At 40.8% G+C, this 20,000-nt stretch overlaps 1 protein-coding gene across 2 annotated transcripts in view; it reads right to left on the bottom strand.

The window, feature by feature from the left end:
* Positions 1 to 3,922: 3,922 nt before the first annotated feature.
* The window catches only part of enpp2l (ectonucleotide pyrophosphatase/phosphodiesterase 2-like), a 27,324-nt gene continuing 11,246 nt past the window's right edge, over positions 3,923 to 20,000 (bottom strand). For both annotated transcript variants that reach the window (XM_069168617.1, XM_069168618.1), the window contains exons 13-25: positions 19,610 to 19,735; positions 19,492 to 19,523; positions 19,271 to 19,398; positions 18,690 to 18,768; positions 18,472 to 18,559; positions 17,503 to 17,675; positions 17,325 to 17,385; positions 16,707 to 16,846; positions 15,637 to 15,781; positions 15,418 to 15,495; positions 12,909 to 13,041; positions 11,250 to 11,403; positions 3,923 to 6,135 (exon numbers count right to left, since the gene is read on the bottom strand). In XM_069168617.1, the coding sequence (XP_069024718.1) occupies positions 5,965 to 6,135; positions 11,250 to 11,403; positions 12,909 to 13,041; positions 15,418 to 15,495; positions 15,637 to 15,781; positions 16,707 to 16,846; positions 17,325 to 17,385; positions 17,503 to 17,675; positions 18,472 to 18,559; positions 18,690 to 18,768; positions 19,271 to 19,398; positions 19,492 to 19,523; positions 19,610 to 19,735 (1,508 nt within the window). In that variant the 3' untranslated portion in view covers positions 3,923 to 5,964. The remainder of the gene's footprint in view (positions 6,136 to 11,249; positions 11,404 to 12,908; positions 13,042 to 15,417; positions 15,496 to 15,636; positions 15,782 to 16,706; positions 16,847 to 17,324; positions 17,386 to 17,502; positions 17,676 to 18,471; positions 18,560 to 18,689; positions 18,769 to 19,270; positions 19,399 to 19,491; positions 19,524 to 19,609; positions 19,736 to 20,000) is intronic.

Here is a 20,000-nt window from a genome sequence, read left to right as displayed (position 1 = left end):
ACATCTCCCGAATCACCTGAAGCACCCGGGGGTGAAGAAAAAAAAAAAAAAAAAGGGAGAGGAGAGGAGGGGAGGGGAAAACGCTGAGGCTAATGATTACCTGGAATCTACTGTCAATCAAGACCGCCTGATTACTCAGGCTATAAATAACAGATAAAAAAAAAAGTTTGAAGATGAATGTCAGCGTTGGTGCTGTGAATGATGCTGAGATGCTGTGAAATGCTGAGTCACACTTTTGCTGCAAGTAACCGAGGGCTGTTTTCAGAAAATCCTTGAACTTGGCACGATGACAAAAAGAGCCTTAACGTGATAAGATGTGATGGTTTATTATAATAATAGTAATAATAATAATAATAAATGAAGATTCACCACCTTTGGACCAACAGGCCTCCTTTTAAGATGCAATAAAAGTTGAGCGCAGCGATACGGATACGTTAGTGTCATCGTCGGCATTTTAAAATGCAATGTTTAAGAGTTCAGTTTTATGGAGAGCAATGAGAGAAATATCTGGACTTTTTTGGTGGCTTGGTATTCAAATTTTCCTGACAGTCCTTGAACTAATCACGTGCGCCGAAGACTTACATTACATTTCATTTATCTGACTCTTTTATCCAAAGCGACTTACAATAAGTTCATTTCAACCATGAGGGTTCAAACCAGAACAACAAGAATCAAGAAAATACAATTTCTGGAAGACATTATCCAACATCTGAAGTCCTCCTCCTGCAGCTTGGATATTATACCAACACCCTTTTCCAAAAATATTTCTAACTGCATAACCGATGATCTTTTACAAACTGTAAACTCATCCCTTCTCAGGTGTCTTCCCACAGGCCCGAAAAACTGCAGTTGTTAAACCACTTCTAAAGAAGGATAATTTAGACTCCACAACAATGAAAAATTATAGGCTAATATCAAACCTCCCATTTTTAAGTAAAATAATTGAAAAGGCTGTTTTTCAACAGCTGAACAACTTCTTGGCTGTAAATAAGTGTTTTGATGTCTTCCAGTCAGGCTTTCAACAGCAACACAGGACTGAAGCTGCTCTTGTTGAGGTTTTCAACGACATCCACTGAAACACAGACGGTGGCAGAACTTCAGTCTGAGTATTACTGGATCTCAGTGGTGTTCCCCAAGGTTCAATTCTGGGGCCTCTTCTGTTCAACATCTACATGCTTCCACTGGCTCAGATTATGGAAAGAAATAAAGTGTGTTATCATAAATATGCAGACGACACATAAATCTACATAACTATATCACCAGGGGACTATAATCCCATACAAAGGTTGTAAATGCATTGAACAAATCAACAACTGGATGTGCCAGAAGTTTCTTCAATTAAACAAAGATAAAACAGAAGTAATTGTTTTTGGGGCCAAAGATGAACGATTGAAAGTCAGCGCTCAGCTTCAATCTCTGATGTTAAAAATCACAAACTGAGCCAGAAATCTGTAGTTATGGATTCAGACCTCAATCTGAACAACCATATCAAGACAGTTACAAAATCAGCCTGCCATCACCTGAAGAATATATCGAGGATTAGAGGATTTATGTCTCAACAGGATTTGGAAAAACTTGTCCATGCATTCATCTTCAGTAGACTGGACTACTGTAACGGTGTGTTCAAGGGTCTCTGTAAAAAGTCAGTCAGACTGATTTTAGCTGCAGCTGATTCAGAGCGCTGCAGCTCAAGTCCTCACTGAGACCAGGAAACTGGACCACATCCCTCCAGTTCTGAGGTCTTTACACTGACTTCCTGTCCAACAAAGAATCCACTTTAAAATCCTGCTGTTGGTTTATAAAGCACTGAATGGTTTAGGGCCAAAATACATTTGTGATCTGCTGCGACCTTCTGAACCGTCCCGACCCCTCAGGTCATCTGGGACGGGTCTACTTCCTGTTCCCAGGGTCACATCTAAACTTGGAGAAGCAGCGTTCAGATTTTCTGCTCCACATATCTGGAACAAACCCCCAGAAAGCTGGCGGTCTCCTGAGACTCTCAGCTGCTTCAAATCAAGACTGAAGAATTTTCTGTTTGCTGCCTTCATTTGAACCAGATGTTGATCAATTTCCTGCATTTCTGCATTTCATTACTGTATTTTATTTCTTAAACTGCTCTGCAACTTCCATTCTATTTTTTAGCTTGTTTAGTGTTTTAATGACTGTTTTTAATATTTCAATCAATGTTCTTAATTGTTTTTAAATTTGCTTTTCCTTTGACTGATGTTTTAATGCTTTTAATGTGAAGCACTTTGAATTACCTTGTTGAAATGTGCTGTACAAATAAACTTGCCTTGCTTTGCCTATAACGCTTTTCAGGACACTCAAAGATGCTGTACAGGTTAAAATGATCAAAATAACACAATAAAAGTATAAATCGCACAATAATCACATTAAAAATCTGTTGATAACAGAAAAGAAACAGTGAATCACACATTAAAAGCAGCTTTTAAAAAAGGTGAGCTTTTCAGTTGGGATTTGAAAGATCTATTAAACGATAACACGATTTCTAAACTAAATTTTAAAAATCCGGAGAGCCGGTCTGCGTACCTTGAAAAGCAGCGGCGGCTCCCGACGAGCCTCTCAGCCGGACGGAAAGCCGCGGTAGACCCGGTGTTACTCCGCCAGAACCGGGAACCAGACGGGACCAGAGAGTGACATCATCTTCTTTTCTTTCTTTTTTTAAACAACAATCCCGGATCCCAAAAGTTAGCATTAGCAGCGTTGAAATAGGAACAGGCACTTTTAACTGGTTTAAAAAACAAAAAAACGTGATTGGATATTAATCTACACATGTACATTCATGTACACATGTACATTGTTAGTGGATTATTACCCTCGAAATGATCAGATTTAAGAAACGAATTAAATTGAGTCAGCGAACGTGTTTTCTTCTTCGTGGAATTTTTTATTTTCTTTAAAGGCGTCTTTCCTAGCTCTTCCATCATTTACTGTCTTTCTTGATCATATTTAATGACGTTTATGCTCTTCACTAACTATAAATGGAAAGCTTTTGTTTTCTATTGATGCAGAAAACGAGATGAGAAAAACGTGTCTGCTCCGTGACATCCCAGAGATTCAGCATCCGAAAGCCACTTTGTTGGTTGTAAACTTTACGGATGTTCTGTTGCACTGCGTGCGATGGACAACACATCTCAACATGTCATCTGGTGAACACAACTTTTCTCTGGAAACCTCGGTCGAACAGGCTGGTGGATTTTCCATGTTGCCATAATAAGCTTGTTTATTCTGGTGAATGCCACAAAGCACTTGTGTAGTCATTGACGTAGGTGATAGTGACAGGTTGGACTGCTCAAGTTTGACAGGCACAAAACTAATCAGGCCGTTTCAATGGCACTCTTCCCAAAACTAAAAAATACAACTTCAATGGAAGTCAATCAAACATGTTTTCACATCTACCACAAACCACTTAGCAGCTTCCTGAGCCAACAAATGAGGAATTTAAAACTGGACTTGTAAAAAGTCTTTCTCCTACCAACTTATGACTTTTCCGCTGATGTAAATTGCAAATATACCGCAAACATCGGATCTTATCGTACGGCATCAACTTGTAGTGACTCCGTCAACTGGGTCAGGAAAGATTCTGGTCTGGTTTAATTTGAGATTATATGTGAGAACGGTCCAAGGCCTGAAAAGTGAAGCTAATGTACAAGTGCCTTCAAATGCAAATACCACTCAGCACCGGCTCCAAAAAAAACAAACTCTCTCCAATAAACTCCCAAGTTCTCTCCTGAATTACAAAGTCAGTGTTTCACTTTACAGTGGAAATAAACATGTTAAAACCTGGTAGAAAAAAAAGAGTTAGCGAGAACAAAACACTTGTTTTCCCCCTGTCGTCAGCAGCCAATCAAATCTCCCCTGTAGAGAAAAACTAAATCATAATAAATAAAAAAAACTCAGCTCCAATTCTCTACGGCTTTTATTTGAAAGACTACAGGAATAAACATGGCTTCAACTACAACTTGTCATTTTGAATCGACTTTTTGTTTTTTCTTGATTATTTGGTTTTCTGCTCTACGGATTACCACGTTAGCTACCTATGTTAACTCCATCAGTGTAACATTATGAACGTAAATACCAAACATGAAAAACAAAAATACAGGTTTCTGACTGCTTCTATCGGAAGTGAGTTAAAAGTGTGAATGCAGGAAGTTGAATGAGGAGATGAGAGTGACAAACAGAAAATGAGAAAATAAGTGTTGTTTGGCTTTTGAAACAGAATTAAAGGAGAATTCAGTGTTTTTTCAGCTCGGGTCGTATTTTGGGAGTCTTTAACAGTTATTGTGCAGAAACACATGATCCTGCAGGATGTCACCATTTAGTTGAAGGTCAACCAATATTAATGCTTATATCTACTGTTAGTAGATTATGAATATGAATCATCAATTTTCATCCAATTGCTGTGATGGTTTGAGGCGATGAGAACAAACTGTGACGTATTTTACAGTTAAAAGACCCAGTTTACAAACCAAAGAATTTTCTTTTCCGGACATCAGCGACCTATTTTTGTTTCACTGGATGAATCCCGTAACGCTGAGTGCTGTTATTGTTATGATGCTACGTAATAAATATGACAAATTGTATAAAAATATACACCTAGATGATGAGCTGTGGCAGAGCGACTGAGGAAGCAGGTGGATGTGAAAACAGAGACGAGCGGTGCACAAATAACAAAATAATGAACATTATCAAGGAGCTGATCCTCATGAAAGGGCTTCATTTATTTATTTACCTTTTTTCTTATGATGTAATAAATGTTGCATATTTTCGGATGAGGTTTCCGTCGGACGTTTTTCTAAACCCGGTGGTCACATGATCAAAGACCGGAAACAGTCAGCCTGGCACAGCAGGGCTAGCTGCTTTCCTTAGTCTTTATGCTAAGCTAACTGACTAACTTGCTCCGCCTTGAAAAATTCCTTTTGGACAAACCACACCAGCAAGTTTCCATGTTTTAGCTTCTTAACTACCAATAATTCAACCCGGTGTCACGGCAAAGCGTGAAATAGACACGCTGGTCCACTCCAGTAAAATGTGTGATGGCCACGCTTTGGGCTGTCAAGGCGTGAACGCTTTTTTTCTTTTTAAAGCGTGACATTAACACGCACAAGAGCTGTTTTTAGTTTCCTAGCACCAACCATATGATTATCTAGTAACCACAACCCCGTGTTTTAGCTATCAGTTTCATTTTCCTGTAATTCACATGGCACTACGCATGCAGTAGGTTTCATTTTCGTCCATTAAAGGAAAAACGTGAAACTGTCACGCCGAGACAGCGCAAAGCGTGGCTATTTTACATTTTGCTGCAGTGGAGCAGCGTGTCTATTTCACGTTTTGCTTGATATACCAGGTTGAATAATTCGACTTCCTTCCTCTTTTTAATGCAATTTACAAACTTTTTAAGTTTGTTTACATGCAAATTGATGTGAAACTGTGTCACCTCACGATGATCGCATTTCCTCGATTGAATATTACTAATTGATCATTGAACCGCACACATTTTAAGATCTTTAAATTGGACAGGATGCAGTTGATGGTCAGTGTAGATCATTTGCAGTTAAGGAGCTAAAACGCTAAAACGTATGTTCCTTTATTCACTCGTGTTGCATAAACTGTACTTTACGTGCGGTGGCAGCTGAGTCCTCCATCCTGCATCATTCCTGTGCTAGCTTGTTCTTTCTCAGATTTCAGTATTGAATATTCCTACGGTAATCTTCCAAACAAACCCATTTTAATCTTTTTTTCAAATTTCCAAACACGTGTTCCCGTTTCCATCGAGTTCCTCCGGAGCCGAGCGGCGATGCGCCGTCGGGCCGGCGAGCGTGCGGTTAAAAAAAAATGCAGGACTTCTACAAAGGCCTACATCCTGTACGTGAGTGTGTGTGTGTGTGTGCGTGTGTGCGTGTGTGTGCGTGTGTGTGTGTGTGTGTGTGTGCGTCTCTGCGTCTAGTCGTCGCTCTCGAAGGTGTGCAGGTGGGTTTTGAGGGTCAGGGTGCTGGTGTAGGTGAGGTTGGTGGATCGGTAGAGGTCCAGGCCCGTCAGGATCTCCACGTCTCGGACTCGGGCGGTGTGGAGCTTCAGCAGGTCCTCCACCCACTGTGACTCGTCTTCGGCACTCTGCGGGCACAAAAGTTTCATTTAGTGTTCAAAACGTGCATGTTTTTGTCCCCGATTGGACCTTTAACAGTCTCAGTTCCATTTCAAATTAAAAACAAGGCCGTGTTTTCTCACTCAGAAATTGGCCCTTATATTGGTGCTACATCTATTTCTGACTTTGTTTTCACTATAGAAATCCTCCTTTAAACTTTGACTCAACCTGCCGCTGCCTGCGGGAAATTCCTACGGAAAGGTAGAGTTCACCGCATCCACCCAAACAACCCTTCGTCTGATTGTACCTTTTGTTTGCCAGTAATCATTTCAACACACGTACTGCCCAATTATATAATTGGAGACTCCCACAGAGCCATTTCCTGTAATCACATTGTGGAAGCGGCAGCGGACCAGAATGAGTGTTTGAATCTCGTATGTAATTCCCAAGAACACAGATTCACATTTCCTAGACTGTAAGTTTCATCACACGCAAAAACGTTTAATGCAAGTTTCTGTTTAAAGGTGGCATCAAAAACTCAGGAGGTGGACTCGCTCGCAGTGTTTCCAGATGTGGGTTTGCCATCTTTTTTCTCATTGACTTGAAATGGAATTACAGAATGAATCCCTTCTGTATAAACATTTTTATATTGGACTGATTAATTGTTACGCTTCAAGTGTTATTTTTTATTTTCATTTCATCTGTTAGCTGTTTCTGTCCTTTTATCAAATAGTAATCATGAGAAGTATTTGTCGGCTCCAGCTTTTTCTCTGAAGTGGAATTTGTATTGAAACAAAGAGTGAATTCTTCAATCAGGTTGACTGCGACATGGAGAGAAATTAATCAATGAACATTGAAGGTTTTGTAAAACATTCTTCCATTTGTAAGTCACATCTTTGTACCAAAAATTATCTCTTTTTTTTGCAGCATTAAATTGTCTCTGGAACATTTAGAAAGTAAATGATTGATTGATTTATTGAAACAAATGATTGATAGATTATTTGAGTTAACTTGCATGTTTTGAAAGCGGGAAATTTACACGCATGTAAATGTGTTCGTGTGAAAGTTACACGTTTTACAGTATTTTCTCTTTTGTCTCATTAGTCCGAATTTGTCAAGAAACGTCCCCACCTGCTGGATAATCGACATTTTTGAAGAATCAGGTTGTTTTTTTGTTGTTGATTCGACACTCCTGTATGACTAAAATAGAGCCCGTTTTGAACAATGCCCTGAGTAGGTTTCTGAGTACAGAGTCGGAGTCTGTTGGGACATCAGAGCAGCATGCTGACCTGCAGGCTGTAAAATACATAGAACATCCTGGTATTTTTAGCATATTGGGACATACTAAATCTTTTTCAGGTGAACTAAATAATATGGGAATGTGGATATATACAGAGTAAATGTCTTGTTTTTTTTCCAACGATGACCAAAGCGGTGACTCAAAGATATTTCTGCTCTCGAGTGTCACACATGAAGAGAAAAATCAAAACCTGCATCTAAGGATTCTTTGGAAGTAAGTATGTTTTGTACTGGAAGACAGGAAGTGACAGTGAGTCCAGGTAAGAAGGGGTTGTTTTGTTTCCAGCTAACTGTAACCCCCCGGCCCACTGGTGACGTAGACTAGACAGATGGGAAAAAGTAAATAATCTCCAAATGTCCTTCATCCCCGCTGAGCAGAAGGGAGTCTGTAGGCTGGTTCTAGTAAAGATAATAAATACTGGAGTTCCTGTTTCCAGATAAGCATTAAGCAGTGCTGTGGTAACACACGGCTTACAGCTATCGGTGGGCGGGGCCTAGTATCGTCTGTGTATGGTGCATTCATTTAGAAACATCCCCCCAAAAAAGATCAACGATATGGTTAAATATTGATAAATCAGCCCGGTGCGAATTCGCAATTTTGCGTTGACTTTCGCGTGGCGTGCGGTCCGAACACGGCTGAAGAGATTCTTCCCTTCCGTAGAACAGGCGTGTACATTACACGCCCTGCCGTGATCCTGAACTCCAGTTTCAGTCTGACTCTTATCTTCCACTTTTTATCTCCGTGTGACACAAAACTCTCCACGACGCTTTGTTTCGGGGGTTTTTCTTCCAACCTTCTCACCATGTACGATAATCAGGGCGTCACCGTGACCTCTGACCTCTCAATAACGGTCACAAACAGCCTTGGACAAAGTGTGCAGATGGAAAACAACAGTGTGAGCACACACACACACACACACACACACACACACACATCAGTAAATCAGTGTGTCTCTGATGGTCCGTTGTGTGTGTCTCTATGTCTTCGAGCAGGAACATTTATTTTAGGGGCTAAATGCTGTGACGGGTTGCGAACTTGGTAATTCTCAAGAAAAAAAACCATTGTTGTTTGTCTATGTATCAAAACAAACAAGACACGACACGTGAATGACTAAGCTGATGGTGAGTGGTGAGAAAACGGGCCAAATGCTTTATCCCACCTTAAAGTTTCAATGCTAATCCAGGCTAAAGGGTTCCAAGTTAATTCCAGCGTAGAATATTGCACACCGACAACTCATCACATTTCTCAACAACAGTGAGAGAAATGACGGTTAAAACATGTCCATGGATTCTGTTCAGAGGGAGGAGGTCGGGGCGGACGGCGGGCGAGCAAAACCCCAGAACCTAAGGGCTTAACACTGAATCCTGCCTGTAGTTCTGTTGAAATATGAATAAACTCTGAGCGTTTCCAGTCACTGTGTGTTAATCCAAGATTACAGTAACCATCTGCAAGATCTCAAACAGCCATGAAATACTTCAATAAAGCTGATATTATATTCCTACAAATCATATCAGATTGGTTGTGCATTACCAGGATTTCTTTGATGCTTCAAAATGTTTTTTTTCCTTCCTTTCTGTTTGACAGGCCCGAGACTCAGTAGGGAGTCGTACTCGGAGAGTCCGGGGCTTCCCAGAACTCCCACTTTGTTGTCAGACTATCAGTTTTGGATTCTCTTTGACTCGATCTGCAATGTTTCCCTTTTTAACCGGCGGCCTCGCTGCAACACCGTGCAGACAGACGGAGACAGCTGCATGTTGTTGTTTTGATTCATCGAAGCTTTCCTGCTCATATTCTACGTTCGTTGGAGGCCTCGAGCCTGGGAAATATATTTCAAACAGATGTTAACATGGTTCACATGTTCCTGGAGATACAGTGTTCCCCCGTTAAATGCACTGTTGTTTGTTTTACAAACACTGAGAAACAGTACTTAAAAACTGATTAATGTTCCCCTCGAGGTTGACAAACATTAATTATGGCTTCCAGAACTGACGGCTTCACCACAACAAAAACTCCATCTGTAAATCTTTGTGTTTCACCAGAAAGATGTGTTGATGTTTCCTCCCACAGAGAAACCAGGTGACACAATCATCTTTGATGAGCCACACACACACACACACACACACACACACACACACACACACACACACACACACACACACACACACACACGCATCACGTTCTGCTTCCCACTGTCGCGTGACAGCGGACGGATTCCCTCCACTAAGGAAGCATTATAATAAAGTTTGCGCTCGTGCCTCAACCTGCAGGACTAAGATCAGCCATCTGAGGAGGTTTCAGGTTTCATCCTCCTTTCAGTAGGAGACTCAACTATTCTGTAACTGTTTTTTTTTTTGTCACGTGCAATCTGCGTCATCTCAAACCGCACGCTGACCTTTCTGCGTAAATAAGAATACCGACGTCTTCCACCCGACAGCTGTAAACACTTGTATCTGTATAGAAGCGACGCTTTAACGGCAGACAGGTTGGCGATGTCTGGACGCACCAAAGAACGTGAATTGTTTCCTTTTACTACACGCTCTCAGTTACTGAAGAGGAACACCTCGTTCTGGCCGGTAAGGCTGTTTGGCTGACCCCGTTATGATTTCCTATCATTACGGACTCAGCCTCATTCCTGAGGTCTTAGTTTGAGTGTGAGTCACTGCTGGCAGCCAGTTTTGATACGCATATCTTGTCGCACTGCTGTTCGATACATTCACCGTGACTCACTTACCATTATGTGACTAAGATCTGTGTATCTGTTAATCAACACAATGTTGGTTTAATTGGCACCTTGAGTCAGTTCAGATATGGCCACTGACCAGGTGCAGAAGAGGAAAGTTCTCACAAACCACCAGCTGCAATCTCCAGCCACATCCGTCCAGACTCATTTAATATACATGTAGCGAAGATTTTGAAGGAGTTCGTCCAATAAATCTGATTCCGATAGAGAGTTGATAGATAGTTGTTGCCGTGACAACAGGCGATGCTTCAAGTCTGAAACCAGTTTAAACCAAGTCTGAAACCAATGTAAACCACACTTTCTTCCACATCAAATTATCCAGTTGTGATCTTTGCAGGTTAACCCCCTGTCGGTGGAATTTTTTACAAAAAAACACACAAGTGGAATCTGTTGTAACATATTCCCACTCATTCAACCCGTCTGAGTTTATGTGAGTATTATTACTCACGCTGATGAGTGAGATGTTTGTTTTCACTGCAGTTGAAGCAACTTTTGACTCACACATTTAATCATGCTGATGCTTCTTTCCAAAGAGACTCACACCGATGGTTCACCATCGGGAGCAATTTTAGGGTTCAGTGTCTTGCTCAAAGACACTTAGGCATGTGGACAGGAGGAGCTGGGGATCGAACCACCAACCTTCCGATTAGTGTGCAACCTACTCTACCGTCTGAGCTGCAGCCTCCCATACAGCCTTCTGTTTTCATTTTGTGATTATTTTCTCTTAGAATATGTTATTATGGTTAATTTTATGGTTATTTTCTGTTTTGTCTTTGTGAAATGAAATAAAAAAAATGCTCACAAACACCCAGAAGTCCTCTAATATTTCCTTTTGTCCAACCAGGTGTCTAAACTGTAAAATTATGATAAATCATTCCATCGTTCAGGACACGATGTGAGGAACTGATGTCAGTGACTGTTCGGGTTTAAGATGAAAGTTTATACACTCTTTAAAATGCCTCATACTGTATTTTCTGCACATGTTCATCAGCAAAGTATTTTGCGGCTTTCAGAGGAATTTAAGGTGATTAAAAGTGTTTTGTGGGAGTGGGAAACCTAAAATGTCTCCAAGTAAAAACATTCCGACGAGTATATGAACTCACGTTGCAGGCCTCGGCGTTGTCGGGCCTGTGAGGGAGGAGGAAGGAGAAGACCCGGAGCGCCCCGTCGCACTCCTCCACCGTCTGGTTCAGCTCCTGGCAGCTCGTCACCACCGTGTAGAAGTGGGAGGGGATGGGGGGGGCGCCGAGCGAGAACCTGGACGGAGGAGAGGTCAGAAATACAAAAGAAATTAAAAATATACAGAAAAAGGTGCACAGATGCAGTTTTGCAATTCAAAACAGACTAAACACAAGAAGAAGAAGAGAAGATTTGTGGTCGGTCACGACTTTTATCAAAAACTTCAGTTACAAAATATAAACTAGTCACCATAATTAAAACTATCTGATTATTTTCTGGCTGTAAAGAGTAAAATCACCATGTTTTTCTCTATTTTCTTTTACATTACCACTTGTTCAGTTTTGTAGAAACTGTTACTGCTCATTCACAAATGACCGGTGGAAAAAAAAAACAATCCAACAGCTGCTGTCAGGAAGTCATTGTTAACTTCAGTTACATCTCACGAGTTCAAGTAAAAAAAAACAACGCTTTCATTCTGTATATTATAAATGTAAAAAATGCTGCCGGAGCCGGGATTCGAACCTGCGCTCTTCAGATTGTGGCATCCTCCATTTGAAATGCATAAAAATTGCATTTTATTTCTTTAACAAAAATACTAGTGTATAAAAATACTTTGAAATGCCACAAGTGGAAGAAAATAAGATATATAATATAAATAGATATATAAAATAAGACTACCCCCCCCCCCCAGCTGCTGTCAGGAAGTCCTTGTTACCTTGAGTTTATACTGTACAACAGCGCCCCCCTGTGGCAACAGGTGCTGCAGCTTGTTTTTGAGTAACTAAGTTTTTATTTGTCTCATTGTTTAAGCCTTGGAGACGCTGATGCATACAAGGTTCCCTTAACACTGATTTTCACCGACTGAAAAGCTGAAATTTCATGAAATATTATGAACGGAAAACATGATTTTATTCACTGAGCTGTGCGCAATTTTTTTTTTTTTAAATATAAGCAGTAAGAAGTCGGCAAGAGTTGTTTTTCTTATTGTTGCCGGTGCAGCGAAGGTCTTCCTCTCCCATATTTGATAGATCTATAGAAGTTTTACAAACTTTAAATTCAGCTTTTCTGTCATCTGTTGTTATCACTCAGTCTTTGAATTCATCATTTTGTAGCTGAAGCTCTTGAAATTTACATTTGCTTGCATGTAAATGAGTTGTTTTCTTACCATTAAAAACTTTCTATAAATAAGGATTTGACTTCGTTACTCTTAAAGTCTTTCGGCTGCCTTTTTTATTAGACAAACTCGCTTTGTTGCTCCTTGATGTTTCCCGACTGGACTAAATAAAATGAGCGTAAGTAAAACAACAACTGTTGTCTCGTCAAAACATTTTTCTCAGACTAACACGAAAGATTAGAAAACAGAACATTATTCTAAAGTCTCTATCAGCAAGACGGTTTCTTATTTCTTATTTAATTTCATGCTCAGAATGAGACGCAAAAACGACATTTGTAAACAAAAACAAAAAAAAACTTGTAATAAGTGGACTTAAGTTTGTTTTTTATCATCCAAGCTCAACTTCTCTGAATCTTTTATTTATTACATTAAAATGGGAAGAGATTTGATTGCTGTAACGAAAACGTACTCTTTAATCTTCTCTGCGGTGTCTCGGAGGCCGTCGTAGTTGTAGTCGAACACCGGCCCGGAGAGGACGTTGATGCCGTTGGCTTCCTCTGCGTAACGCCTCAGCAGCGCCCCCTGCAGGTAGCTCCACATTCCTGCACACACACAAAAATATATTTGGATCAGAAGCAAGATGCACACACACCCTCCGTCCACCAATAGGAAGGTATCAACATCACGTGCTTTAGGAAAAAACTAAATGATGTGGAACCCGTTTGTTTAAGGTTCAAACCACAGAAAAGGTTGAGCACCTTTAAAATCTAATTTGACTCAACTTTTAAAAGCGCTGCATAATTATCACAAATACGACAAATGAATTCTAATTGCTTTAAAAGTAGGTTTATTTTTCTTTACTTTACCGATGAAGTTAAAGAGCTTCAAAAACAAGGAAAGTTTTAATCCAAATCATTTCACAGCCTTAATATAGAAACCAGATCAATTCTACACACACACACACACACACACACACACACACACACACACACACACACACACACACACACACACACACACACACACACACCGAGCTGACAACAATGATGGATTGTGTGTTATCTGCGTGAGACAGTGATTCAGGGACAATGTGTGTGTGTTCCGTCCCGATAAGTCCTCCCCCTGCACATAAACAATGGGTATCAGGCAGTCCTCGCTCAGACCTGACATCACCACCTTTCTGTGCTTTGTCTCGCGTGACACTGCTGAGAGATGCCGACGTGCAGCCGCAGGAGGACGAGGACAGATAAATACAACAACAAGATGAAAAACAACGATACAGCCGGCAGGAAACAGCAGCGTTGTTCACATGTCAGCTTGGAGTTTTGCGACAGACACTGTTATTCGCTCTGTTGAAGCATTCAGAGGAGCTTTAATCCCTCAAAAACTCCTATCAGCTCACGACTGGAACCTTTAAGTCGCATTTTGTTCACTATGTTTATCTATAAAGACAAGAAAACAGGGAAATAATCTCTGAGACTCTCCAGAAACTTCTGTTAATGCGTTAGGAGGTTTTTCCGCTGTTGGAGGTTTCTTCTTGTTAAAAGAGAGTTTTTCCTTCTGTTAAAGGTTTCTTGTTAAAAGAGAGTTTTTCCTTCTGTTGGAGGTTTCTTCATGTTTAAAGAGAGTTTTTCCTTCTGTTGGAGGTTTCTTGTTAAAAGAGAGTTTTTCCTTCTGTTGGAGGTTTCTTCATGTTAAAAGAGAGTTTTTCCTTCTCTGAAAGGTTTATTCATGTTTAAAGAGAGTTTTTCCTTCTGTTGGAGGTTTCTTCATGTTAAAAGATAGTTTTTCCTTCTGTTAAAGGTTTCTTCATGTTTAAAGAGAGTTTTTCCTTCTGTTGGAGGTTTCTTCATGTTAAAGAGAGTTTTTCCTTATGTTGGAGGTTTCTTCATGTTAAAAGAGAGTTTTTCCTTCTGTGAAAGGTTTCTTCATGTTTAAAGAGAGTTTTTCCTTATGTTGGAGGTTTCTTCATGTTAAAGAGAGTTTTTCCTTCTGTTGGAGGTTTCTTGTTAAAAGAGAGTTTTTCCTTCTGTTGGAGGTTTCTTCATGTTAAAAGAGAGTTTTTCCTTCTGTTGGAGGTTTCTTCAGGTTAAAAGAGAGTTTGTCCTTCTGTTAAAGTTTCTTCTGTTAAAAGAGAGTTTTTCCTTCTGTTAAAGTTTCTTCATGTTAAAAGAGAGTTTTTCCTTCTGTTGGAGGTTTCTTCTGTTAAGAGAGTTTTTCCTTCTGTTGGAGGTTTCTTCATGTTAAAAGAGAGTTTTTCCTTCTGTTGGAGGTTTCTTCTGTTAAAAGAGAGTTTTTCCTTCTTTTGGAGGTTTCTTCATGTTAAAAGAGAGTTTTTCCTTCTGTTGGAGGTTTCTTGTTAAAAGAGAGTTTTTCCTTCTGTTGGAGGTTTCTTTATGTTAAAAGAGAGTTTTTCCTTCTGTTAAAGGTTTCTTCATGTTTAAAGAGAGTTTTTCCTTCTGTTGGAGATTTCTTCATGTTAAAAGAGAGTTTTTCCTTCTGTTGGAGGTTTCTTCATGTTAAAAGAGTTTTTACTTCTGTTGGAGGTTTCTTCATGTTAAAAGAGAGTTTTTCCTTCTGTTGGCGGTTTCTTCTGTTAAGAGAGTTTTTCCTTCTGTTGGAGGTTTCTTGTTAAAAGAGAGTTTTTTTTTCTTCTGTTGGAGGTTTCTTCATGTTAAAAGAGAGTTTTTCCTTCTGTTGGAGGTTTCTTCTGTTAAAAGAGAGTTTTTCCTTCTGTTAAAGGCTTCTTCATGTTAAAAGAGAGTTTTTCCTTCTGTTGGAGGTTTCTTCATGTTAAAAGAGAGTTTTTCATTCTTTTGGAAGTTTATTCTGTTAAAAGAGTTTTTTTTCTCCTGATTGAAACAGCATACTTGTACATCACGTATTAGTATGTGAGAGGCTGATTGGACTCATAAATAACATTTTGTGAGCAGTAGTTTGTGAAGTAGTTTGTGTTTTATTATTTGGAGGAGACTCACTCTTGAAGGCCGGGAACATGGGAACGGTGTTGGTGATGAGTGAAGCGTCGTATCTGGACTCCGGAGACATCGCCAGCTCTGTCGACACACAAACGCAAACACTTTATCGTCCGCTGCTGTCCTCATGGAAATGTCACAGAGAGCTTGTGAGGTTTCCACTCGAAGTGATTCACTCCTGTTTTATTTTTGGCTCCGCCTCCTGCGTCCTCGCACCTTTACCTGGGGGGAAGAGGAAGCCGGCGGTGAGGTGGCCATTCTGGCTGTAGGCGCTGCAGCTCTGACTGTGGTCGGCCGACACTCTGGAGTCCACTCGAATGCACTGCACGGCGGGCGGAGACACATCAGGGACGGGAGTCATGTCCTCCTGGGAGACAAAGAATGGAGGGACGCGAGGGAGAAAGACGATGAGGACATGTTTAAATTTAAGACTTCAACTATGAAGAAAGAAACGTGACGTAAAATGTATTTTTTTTTTTTTTTAAAACGCGATGATGATGTGAAGGAGGGAGTGTGTGTCTGTGTGTGGATGTATATTTGTGTGATAAAGTATCTGTGTGTGTGTGTGTGTGTGTGTGTGTGTGTGTGTGTGTGTGTGTGTGTGTGTATTTGTGTGGTAGTGTGTATCTGTGTGTGCCTGTGTGTGGGTGTGTGTGTAATTGTGTGTCTCTGTGTGTATATCTGTGTTCCTCTATATGTGTGTGTATCTCTCTCTGTGTGTGTGTGTGTGCGTGCGTGTGTGTGTGTATATCTGTATGTGTGTGTCCGCCATGCGAGCAGCCGCATGCAGTAAACCTGCAGCGTGTTCCTGTAAACACGAGACAAACACGCGTGTTCAGAGGACCACAGACGGCCTCTTGTGTGTGCGTCGTCGCTCCGACACAAACAACAACGTGTGCGTTGTGTTGTCGGCGTTTTAACGAGCTGCGTCTGGAGCAGGAAAACTGACACACACTGTTTCAGCATAACGTGTGCATGACATGTTACAGGTATGTTGTCAGGACAGAAAGACCCGAGTCAGCAGTTTGGAGCAAAATAAGGTTCCAAATCATGTTTTTCTTCATAATAGTTTTCTGTGTCGGGCAGTTTTATTTTTAACAGGAAGATAATTAAAGCAAAATGCATTACCAGGGAAGAAACAGTCCATAAAGTTTGTGTGTGTGTGTGTGTGTGTGTGTGTGTGTGTGTGTGAGAGTGTGTATATGTGTGTGTGTGTGTGTGTGTGTGTGTGTGTGTGTGTGTGTGTGTGTGTGTGTGTGTGTGTGTGAGAGTGTGTGTGAGAATGTGTGTACCTGTCGCGGCAGTGTGTACGCCGTCCACAGAGGCATGGCCAGCTCTTTGCTGTACCCACTGACGAACTCCACATGATGAAGCAGACTGTACTGCGTGTCGAACATCACCGCCGGCCGACCGAACGGTAGGTGGGAGCTGTCTGAGGACGCACACGTGAAGTCGGGTGAGTTTACGACAACAAAAACAGAAAAACAGAAGGCAAATCAGCTTCGCTCAAGAATTCAGGACGATAATGTTACTTCTTTTTCTGTTTGCGCTCGACTGTGCAGCTGAATAATGGACAAAAAAAGAACATTATCGGGTCACAATGAAGTTGACCTTTGACCTTTTGGATATAAACTATCATCCTTTTATCCCATTAGACATTTTTTTGCAAAACTTTGTCATAATTAGCGTATGAATTTAGTTTTGTGAAGTCACCGTGACCTTTGACCTTAATTATGAATTATTCAAGGTGCTGGGCCTGTCTGAAGATGTTACATTATTGATTAGAGCCTGAAATCCACAGATAAAGCTCCCTTATTGTCTATTTTGGATTAAGAAAACAGATCAGTTGTTTTCAACGCCTTCAGAAAATTGTATTTATGGTTAAAAATGACGGCGTCAGAGAAACCTACTGTAACTGTAGAGTCCATCCGGTGTGGGACTGAAAGTCTCGATGTTCTCCTCCACTTTGTTCTGAAACACAAAACCCACGGACGACGTGAGTTTCCGTGTTTTTCCGCCCCCTGGTGGACAAATATTAAACCGAAGAAGCCGCTGAGATTTCGCGTGACGTCAGAAAAGGACGCTGACCTCGTCGTCGCAGCTGCAGCCCAGATCGTGCGTCGCGGCGCCGTCCGGGTCGGACGCCGGCGACGGCGCTGTAACTTCCTCGGGCATGCTGGGAAAGAACAGCGGCTCCTTCAGCATGTCGTTCAGGCTGCCGTGCGTCCCGTTGTTCGGAGCCGGCTTCAACCCCAACAAGTCTTAACGCGGAGACGAAACAGAGGACAGAAACGTTGTTTAGTCGGACATTTTAGGAAATAATCCATCGCTTTCTTTAGTTTTGTAGCTGGAGGCAGATATTTTGGAGAGAATTAAAACTGAAACATGCTGTAAAACACAAACAAAAGTGTAAACTTTTTCCTCTATTAAACCGTGTATACATGTATGTAATGTGTGATATATTGTTATCTCTGCAGGACTTTAACACTTTCTACCTCCTCTATAAAGAAACTCATCGAAAGGACAAAGATTAGTTGAACATAAGTTAATTAAAAATACATCTAGGATAAGTTTATATACATATTAAAGATGAGATAATAAAAGATCATTAAAAACACTTTTGAAAAAACTTCAAATAAATGACGGATACGTTAGTTCAGGACAAGATAAGTCAAGTTGAAATATGTTAAGAATTTTTTTTTATCATATTCAGGAAAAGTTAGAATACGTTAAGAATAAGATCCATTTAGATCATTTAGAATAGGTTGATGTTAAGATCAGTTAAAATAAAAAGTTCAAATGAGTTAATGACAGGACATGTTAAGCATAAGATAAATCAAGATGAGTTCAAATACGTTGAGTGTAAGTTAGAATAAGTTAATATACGGTTCAGAAAAGGATAAAACTCAATTTTTTTGAAATACATTGATGGTATGTTAAAATATGTTAATATAAGATTTATTCGCCCCCTGGTGGGGAAATTAGGGAATTTCATAGTAAATTTGTCAGGCTTTCGTACGCTGTTCTGGGTCACATCATAAAGAAACACCTGCTCACCACACATTACGTTGTACAACTCGATATTCTCAAACTCCGGCACTCTTTTCTGGAACTTGAAGCTCGGCCCGTGACCCATAAAGATGGTCTGCAGGCAGAAAACAGAAAAATGGAAATGCACATTACTTCACGAACACAAAAACTAAATACCTTTAATGTTTTTGTGATATTAGAGAGAGGACGCAGTGCAGGAGAGAGACTTTTAAACATGGCCGTACCTTCATGCTGGTTATCTTGTTGTCGAAGCCGTGGTCGCCAAAGAAACCGCACCGAGTCCTCAGTTTCTCCGGCATTTTCCTGAAAAACAAAACCTCTTCAGACAATGAAATTCTTTTGAACCGTTCAAACTAGAATCGAAGGAAACTGAAACCTTCTCTGATACTCTTCCGGCCTCTGGACCCCAAAATATCTTAAAGCCGTGCAAATTGATTTCACAAAGAAACAGAGGGCAGGATTTTAAAAAGTCTTCATGCGCTGATGTAAAAAGTGCAACGAGGGTTAAAAACTCAACAAAATGAAAAGACAGACGGACCTTGAACTGCTGCAATATCTGCTTTCCAAACAAGTTTAAACTAGTTTAAAGAGTCAAGAATCTAAAATGAACTGCATGAAATATGACCTACAAAGTCTGACTTATCTCAAACTAAATATACCCTTCAAAATAAAAGCACAGCAGCAGAAATTCCGTCAACTTGAAAATAAAAGATTGAAGTTTTTAGCGGAGGCGACCGTAGGCCGTCGGTTTCCTCTGTGACGGTCTCGTTTCCTCCTCTAAACGAACCGGTGCGTCTCGGGCTACCTGGCGATGTGCCACTTCCTCTCCATCAGCAGGTGGACGTCCTCGATCCTGCGGTTGTTGGCGTAGTGAAGCCTCTTGGGCAAATGCTGCTTCAGGTAGGGCTTGAAGTGCTGAGTTGGCATTTTACACTGAAACGACAAACAGCGAGGTGAACGACCCGGCAAACAAACGACCACCGGCGAGTTCGAGAAATGTTGATCCCGTGTGTGTTCGTTACTCACGGTGAGGTTTGCGACCACGACTTTTGGGTCATCTGCAAAAATGTAAAAATGGAGGAACATATTTATACTTATATTTAAAAACATTTTCCTGTTTGAAAAGCGCTCGGTCTCGTCTTACACGTGGTGGATTTGGGGTCGCGGGGTCGTATTCGGCCCAGCGAGCCGGGGATCAGCGTGATCTCGTCGATGTTGAGCGGGTAGCTGCTGAGGAACTCGGTTCTGTCACAGTGGGTCTCCTCCATCCCTGAGAGACGGAGTTATTATTATACAACAAGTCGCTCCGCCCCCAGAGATCCGATTGGTCAACTGTACATTTGGAACAAATCATCATGACATCACATCCTGCTCATAACTAGAAAATATCCCTCTGCCTCCTCAGTGGGAATATATAACTGGAATGGAATTTCATATAATATGTAATATAATGTAGTTTCTACTTGTTATATTTCTATTAAATGACCCATTTGGTGAAGTCGGGTCTCTTTTGGTCCTTTTTGGTCGCTCCAAGC

Source organism: Embiotoca jacksoni, unplaced genomic scaffold (assembly GCF_022577435.1).
Source record: "Embiotoca jacksoni isolate LCO1_2020_lvr unplaced genomic scaffold, fEmbJac1.0.p SCAF_41, whole genome shotgun sequence".
In the NCBI taxonomy this organism is placed as follows: domain Eukaryota; kingdom Metazoa; phylum Chordata; class Actinopteri; family Embiotocidae; genus Embiotoca; species Embiotoca jacksoni.
This window is presented reverse-complemented; position numbering and strand designations above follow the sequence as displayed.